At 44.7% G+C, this 8,383-nt stretch overlaps 1 protein-coding gene across 1 annotated transcript; it reads left to right on the top strand.

Moving 5' to 3' along the window:
* The first annotated feature begins 6,756 nt into the window (after positions 1-6,756).
* LOC134949856 (nyctalopin-like) lies at positions 6,757-8,049 on the top strand. The gene has a single exon (XM_063938562.1). The coding sequence runs from the start codon at positions 6,757-6,759 to the stop codon at positions 8,047-8,049; it is 1,293 nt and encodes a 430-aa protein (XP_063794632.1).
* Positions 8,050-8,383: the final 334 nt, after the last annotated feature.

Here is an 8,383-nt window from a genome sequence, read left to right on the forward strand (position 1 = left end):
GGAACAAGAAAAACAAAAATCAAACCTGATTTCACACTGTGATAACTCACATTAACATGACACTTTTTATTTTTTAATCTTACATTTCAAGTGCCAAACTGTCACTTTTTTTCATGAATTAACCTGTATTTCCAACAGGTATAATGATTAACGGTTTAACACTGCAAGCTTGTGTATAGTAATTAATTAATATAGGGGTTTGCCTCTTCTATTTCTCCTGACTGGTCAGTGAGGTATCGACGATCCATCTCATTCCATTGGTACAGGTCATACATTGGTATCATTTCTTGGGAATTCTCCTTTTGAAATAACTGTGAGGCCGATTTAGACTTGATCGCTGCTGTGCGTTTTCTCACAGGCTGCGATCAGGTCTGAACTGCGCATGCATTTGCACCGCAATGCGCAGCTGCGATGGACTGCAGCAACAGGGATAGCCGGTCAGTGACGGGATGGTGTGAAAATTCCAAACGCACCGCAATCGCAAGGAGATTGACAGGAAGAGGGCGTTTGTGGGTGGTAACTGACCATTCTACGGAGTGTCCGGAAAAATGCAGGAGGTAACCGGTGTTTTGTGGGAGGATTTCTGACGTCAGCTCCGGTCCCGATCATCGCAGCGGTTGAGTAAGTCCTGGGCTGAGCAGAAACTGCACAAACTGATGTATGTGCAGTTCTGCAACACATGCGATTGCACATCTGCACACAGACAATACCCTCTCCCTGTAGGCTGCGACTAACTGATCGCAGGGATGCAAAAAACGCACCCTACCGATCAGGTCTGAATTACCCCCTGAATCAGCAGCTCATGGACCTCTTCATGAAGCCACACAGTCCTCTCACACCATAAAACTAATAGAATCTTCATCACTGTGGCCAACTACCTTATTAGTAGCCGACCTTATCAAGTTGAAATTCACTAGGTCACAGGTTCTCAAACTCGGTCCTCAGGACCCCACACAGTGCATGTTTTGCAGGTCTCCTCACGGAATCACAAGTGAAATAATTAGCTCCACCTGTGGACCTTTTAAAATGTGTCAGTGAGTAATTAATACACCTGTGCACCTGCTGGGTGACCTAGAAAATATGCACTGTGTGGGGTCCTGAGGACCGAGTTTGAGAACCCCTGCACTAGGTCATCAACGCCGATGCAGTGATCGAACGCCAGTTCAAGGTCATGCTCTGGCTGCACTGCAAAATTGCTGTAGCATCATCCCAAACCACAGATTACACCCGTATACTCTCTTCTCTTGTCATCCACCCTCAGCTCTATCACCAGATATCAAACATTCTCTGATGAGTGGCTACTGGTGTGTCATTGACCAATACAGAATTGACAGTTTTTCTCTCAATCCAAACAGACCTGAATTTGGCAACCTAATATACATCATACTAGAAAATGTGACTATATAGGGTAAGGAACATGAAGGAGAACCTTACTATTTGTACTTCCAAGCTGATTATTTTGATACAGATGCAGCGGCGTATCTAGAGAGGAGGGGACCCGTGTGCAGTCTCCAGGTGTGGGCCCCCCCTCTCCCGTAGCTGGCAGTGCTCTGAGCACTAGAGACTCATAGTCTACAGCGCATGCGCAGGTCTCTGAAAAATTGGTGTGGTGGCCATTTTTAGACCTGCACATGCGTTGTAGACTCTGGCACTGTGCCAGAGTCTCTATTGCTCAGAGCTCTAACAGCGCTGCCAGACACAGGAGAGGAGGGGGCCAACACACGGATACCAGAAAGGTAAGTATAGCAGAAATAGGTACATTGTGCGCGGTGTGGGCTCCCTATGGACCCAGGGGCCCATGTGCACTGCACACACTGCACCCATTATAGATACGCCACTGTACAGATTTGTCCTTGTACATCTTTCCCTTTTTGCTTCATTTGGCACAAAATGCTTAGCATGGCTAAGACCAGTACTGCAAGTATGACGGTACGGAGCAGTACTGCATACCGGTAAGAACTTTCCAGCCGGTATGCAGTACCGCCAGGCCAACCACCATGCTTGCAGCCCGCTGCAGTGCTGTGTGTGTGAGGGAAGGAGAGCGGCCAGTGCGCGCCTCTCCTGTGTCTCTCCGCTCTACTCTCCGGCGGCGTGTCTCTCAAATAAGGCGCCGGTTCGTGAGCCAGTCAGAGCTTGCGGATTGGCAGCTGCGGCTCCTGATTGCTAATGAACTGGTGCTTCATTTGAGAGACACACCGCCGCTGACGGAGACCGGATGATCACTGAGGGGCAGGTGCTGCGCGGGCTGTGCTCTCCTCCCCTCACACACACACACAGTAGAGGTGAGCGGAAGGGGTAGGGGAGGCGTGGGTGTAGTACCTTGCACTTGGGGGGGGGGGGGGCATATGTGTATCTGCACTGTGGGGACATATCTGGCACTATGGGTGCATATGGTGCACTTGGGGGGATATGTGTATCTGCACTGTGGGGACATATCCTGCACTATGGGGGCATATGTGCAGGATATGTCCCCATATCTGGCACTATGGGGGCATATGTGTATCTGCACTGTGGGGACATATGTGGCACTGGGGGCATAAATGTGCACTTGGGGGGGATATGTGTATCTGCACTGTGGGGACATATCCTGCACTATGGGGGCATATGTGGCACTGGGGGCATATGTGTACCTTGCACTGGTGGAGCATATGTGTATCTCTGCACAGCAGGGACGTGCAGTCAGGGGAGGCAGTGCCTCCCCTGTCATTAATGATTAAAATAATATAAAGAAGATACTTATGACACATATTCTGTGTCATAAGTAATTTCTTTATCTTATCCTAATCATTTTAAGCCTAAAAAGTAGTTTGGGAGGCACTGATAACAGTGCCTCCCGTTAACTATAGGAACTGGTTAAAGCGGGAGGGGCGGGGCCAAGTACTGGGCTGTCAAAGCCCATTGAAAACTGGAGCAGAAAGCAGCACTTATCCAAGTGCCTCGTTGACAGGGGAAACCCGCCCCTGTCAGCGAGGCAGATGTGATTGGACAGCGGATCTAGGCTGGATCCGCTCGTCCAATTACCTGAAGAGGCAGCAGGACCCAGCGCTACTGTGTGGAGCTGTCACCACAGTTACAGTAGCGCGGCGGGGTGAAGAGGCAGCGGGACCCGGAGTTGAAGCCAGTGCCGGCCGCGTAAACAGCAGACCGAGGAGGGCGCTGCTGCGGACCTACATCGCCGCAGCCGCCCGCTGTGCCTGGATGCCACTGGGTTTCTGCCTGCTCCCAGCCCTCCCGCGATGCTAGGGAACTGGGGGAGACAGTGGCGGATTGCCCCCCCCCCTCCTGTCCTCTGAGAAATGTGCCCTCAATGGTGTGCCCTCCCGCGATGCCAGGGAACTGGTGGAGGCAGTGGTGGATTGCCCTCCCCCCTGTCGTCTGGGAAGGGTCCCGCGGTGCCAGTGTGGAACAAGAGACCCTGAAGGGGCCATGGCTGTCCGCTGCTGCACTACTGGAGCAGGTACCGCCCGCCGCTCACCGCCGCCAGCCACCCGCTGCTCACCACCACCAGCTGCCCACCGCCGCCCGCCGCCACCTGCAACAAATGGCAGTCAGAGGGACCTCACCGCCGCTGCCCATTGGTGCCTCCGCCGACCCCAGTCAGGTAATGTTCCCCTGCTGTCACCCTCTCTCCCTGTCGTTACTGTCCCTGTCCCTATTGTCACTCGCTCTCTCCCTGCTGTCACTGTCATCACTCTCTGTCTCCCTGCTGTCACTGTCATCACTCTCTCTCTCCCTGCTGTCACTGTCGCTCATTCAGTGTGCTGTAATGTGAATTTCGGCTCATTTAGTGTGCTATAATGTGAGTTTCGGCTCATTCAGTGTGTTACAATGTGAATTTCAGATCATTCAGTGTGCTACAATGTGAATTTCGGCTCATTCAATGTGCTATAATGTGAATTTTGGCTCGTACCATATGCTATAATGTGAATTTCAGCTTGTACCGTGTGCTATAAGGTGAAAGGGACACGCCCCCTTTTGGGTGACCACGTCCCCTTTTCTGGAGCAAGCGCGTGCCTTCGGCGTGCATAATTGCGTCCTTGTCTTTTCCATAACCCCTCTTCAAAATTTCAACTTCGACCAATATATATATATATATATATATATATATATATATATATATATATAATACCTTGGAGAGGGTGGCACTCAAAGACTTGGCAAAATGATGTATGTGAAGAAAAAACCCCGCAGGGCAACCTCTATTGTTTATTGTATTTTTTTACCACAATAAAGGTTGCCCTGCGGGGTTTTTTCTTCACATACATCATTTTGCCAAGTCTTTGAGTGCCGCCCTCTCCAAGGTATTATATGCTAATCAGAGGTGACAAGCCCTGAAGGGAAGGCACCGGAGCAGGATTTGCGTTAGTCCGGAGTGCCGGGGTCCAGTTGCTGACTATATATATATATATATATATATATACTCTATATATATACTCAGTACCTCCCCAGCCAGAGACCTCACCGCACGCCACTGCTGCACAGTAGGGACACATATGGCACTATGGGGCATATGTGGCACTGGGGGCATATATGTGCTTTGCACTTGGGAGGGGGGGGGCATATCCGGCACTATGGGGGCATATGTGGCACTTGGGGCATATGTGTACCTTGCACTGGTGGAGCATATGTGTATCTGCACTGTGGGGACATATCTGTCACTATGGGGGCATATGTGTATCTGCACTGTGGGGACATATCTGGTGCTATGGGGGCATATGTGGCACTAGGGGCATATGTGTACCTTGCACAGGGGGGATATATGTATCTGGTACGGTGGGGGCATATGTGTAGTATCTGTCACTCCACTATTGGGGGCATATGTGTATCTGGCACTGCTCTATTGGGGTCATATGTGTATCTGGCCCCCCAGATGTGTATCACGCCCCTATTTTCATTGGCCACACCCATTTTTTGGTGCACAGTACCACTAAGGATTTTTTTCTACTTGCACCACTGGCTAAGACGCTCCACCACGCAATTGGATGAATTCCCAACTTTTTTTTTTGCAAAAGAATTCATGTAAAGTAGCAGATTAAAGTAGCACATCTTGAAAAATTACATGGCGTGGCTAATTTGCAGATTAGATTGCATAGATAATTTGGCTATATGACTAAATCGTGAAAAAAATAATGTGGACACATCTGTAGCTTTCCAACAGTTTGTCAATTAGATCTTTTTCCTTCTTCTTCTCAAAGCTGTGCATGCTATGCAAATTGCTGTTGCTGGATGACCGCAGCTCTGTCTGTGCATTGGTGCTTTGGACTTAAATGATTTGTAATATAAGGAACTAGTGCTGCTCCACTTTTTATATGAATTATCCAGCAGCGCTCTTTGCCCTTTTTTTAGTCCCACAGTATGAAATTTAGCTGCGATTTTACTTGTCTTTATTTTGTTGAAATGAAGCAAGTCATTCGGTACAGATATTGTAGTAATAATAATAATAATAGTAGTAGTAGTACTACCTACAATGTACTATGTATGCAGACTATCGGCATCTTAACATAATAGTTTTTGACATAACTTGAAGACAACTCTGTCCTTTAACCAACCCACTCTCCCCAATTCAGTTAAACTAATTTTTATTCAAAAAACAAAAACAGTAACGTCTGTCCTTCTCTTAAGGAGGTCACTAGATTCACATGATTTCAATGTATTGGTTTGTATGTGGCCCTGCAACAGTGGTTCTAACTTTTTTTTTCCTAGCATCCCTCTTTTCTGCCTTGTCTTTATATCATCAGGTGAACAGTTGATTTTGTATTGACGTGGGGAAGGATATAAAGCTGTACTGTGTATAGAATTGTATCCATTATTCTATATATTACAGAGAGCACAGCAGTAATTAACAATAATAAACTTCTTGATAATACAATTATATGGCTAAACATTTTACAGTAAATAGAAGAATGTGTAATGTGGAAAAAATAATATAGAATAGAAAACCCAGGGCATTGTTGCTACAGCTTTCACAAGTCTTGAGTTTGATACAAAAGCTGGGTTTCAGTAAATTTCAGGCCAAAATCTCTTGAAAATCAGTTCTGAATTAAGGAGCTGACAATTACTGTTGGCATATAGTACAGGTTGAGTATCCCATATCCAAATATTCCAAAATACGGAATATTCCGAAATACAGACTTTTTTGAGTTGGAGTGAGAAAGTGAAAACTTTGTTTTTTGATGGCTCAATGTACACAAACTTTGTTTAATACACAAAGTTATAAAAAATATTGTATTAAATGACCTTCAGGCTGTGTGTATAAGGTGTATATGAAACATAAATGAATTATGTGAATGTACACACACTTTGTTTAATACACAAAGTTATAAAAAATATTGGCTAAAATGACCTTCAGGCTGTGTGTATAATGTGTATATGTAACATAAATGCATTCTGTGCATACCATTTAGATATCTCATTATGGTATGCAATTATTCCAAATCTTACTCTCTCTACACGTTATATCTGCCTCCCCTGCAGTGCACATGGTTTTGCCCAATTGCTATCAAAAATCCTGCTGCGATCAACTTGGAATTATCCCCATAGTTTTGAAAACAAATGTTTCTGGGGATGATGAATGTACAGTACTCTACAACACACTGTATTGTTATTGAAGTGCCACAAATGTAAAGGGATGCACTCTGACATGTAATCCTCTTATATCTGTCCAAAAACCTGATTGGTAGATTTACAGCAGGTTCCTGATTGTTAAGGCACACAGTATATACCAAAATAACAAAGATAACATTCCACACCCCAACTATGCTACAGACATATGGTCCTATGGCAGCCAGTATTCTATGCTGCAGAGTTTCTATCATCTCAGTTATTCTCTTTGTTTGTATTGTTGGGGTAAATAGTGAGATCAGTAACTCTACCTGCCCTATTGTGTGCCAGTGCACCTCTGAAGATGAGATCTACTGCGATAAAGTTGGAATCAAAAGCCTTCCTCCAGATCTACCTGGTTCTGCTATCTTACTGAACTTGGCAGGAAACCAAATACGGATCCTTCCTTTCAATACGTTTCGTGATGTACCATCCCTTCAAGTCCTATGGCTGAACCAGAACAGCGTGACGTTCATGTTTCCTGGTGCTTTCATTGCACTTAACAATTTGAAGGAGTTAAATCTTAGCAAGAACCCAAGGTTGACCTACCTCCATGCTCATACTTTCCGAGGCCTCTTAACCCTCTTCTCTATGGATCTGTCTCATTGCAACATCTTTGAAATTCACCCTCTTGTATTCTCACATGTGCCGTCTTTGGAAGTTCTAGATTTAGGCTCCAATAAGTTACATTATGTTCCGCAAGCTTTGAGGAAACTCGGCAATGTCACCAGATTGTCTATGGAAAATAATCAAATAGAAGCAATAGGGAAAAATTCCTTCAAATATCAGCAAGCCTTGCAAGATCTTAATTTACGAAGGAACCGGATTTGGGCTATTCAGGATGAAGCCTTTAACCAACTAAGCAAACTGAATGTGCTAAATTTAGGACATAACTCTATATCTCATTTGCCTAATCAGCTTTTCAGTGGATTGGATCAGCTCAGGATTATGTACCTGGAAGCTAACAAGATTGACCAAATCAACTGCTCACTTAACAGACTGGTTAATTTGAAAAAATTACATCTTAATAACAATCACATAACGCACATCACACACAATGCATTTTCATCTCTAAAGCAGCTTCAGATGCTGCATCTCAATAAGAATAATCTGACCTCTATCCCCAGTTATTTGTTTTCACGTATGCCTAAACTGAAAAGCGTCTTCCTTTCCTATAACCCATGGAGCTGTGATTGCAGCATGGCTTGGATTGCTAATTGGATGGTAACCTATGAGGGAGCAATCCAGGGCTTGAATTGTGTCTTTGCTCTGTCTTACAGGACAACCTATGAAGTCTTTACACACAAAGGCGTTGTCTGCCTCCAAGAGCAAATGACTGGGGAAAAATGTATGGAATACACAATTGATTCGGCCTCAGGGTTAATTGTTCCTGCAAACGTGGTCATCTTTCTGCTAATTGCTGCTTCTAAGGATATGTACTTTTTCTGATCAACTTTCTCTTTATTTTCATACTAGCCTATTTTACCCGATCATTGCCTGTGAATTTGTTGTTGAAATGTTAACTGTAACTTAAAAGTCTTTGTTGGACGTGCTCTATTTGTGTGTATCTTGTTTATGTGTTGGAATTGTCATAATGCTTTAAAAGATATACAAATTGAACAGTTTCGCAAAGTATAGTAGCCAATCTAAACTGAAAAATTGAATTCATGAACATTATCCAAAAATCATTTTTGAACAGGTTTTTGGAACATCACAATGTATTTTTCAACAGGAATAGCAATATAAAACAAATACAGTTTCCAAACTGAAATGTTAAGGTTAG

The sequence above is a fragment of the Pseudophryne corroboree genome, chromosome 8, assembly GCF_028390025.1.
Source record: "Pseudophryne corroboree isolate aPseCor3 chromosome 8, aPseCor3.hap2, whole genome shotgun sequence".
Lineage (NCBI taxonomy): Eukaryota > Metazoa > Chordata > Amphibia > Anura > Myobatrachidae > Pseudophryne > Pseudophryne corroboree.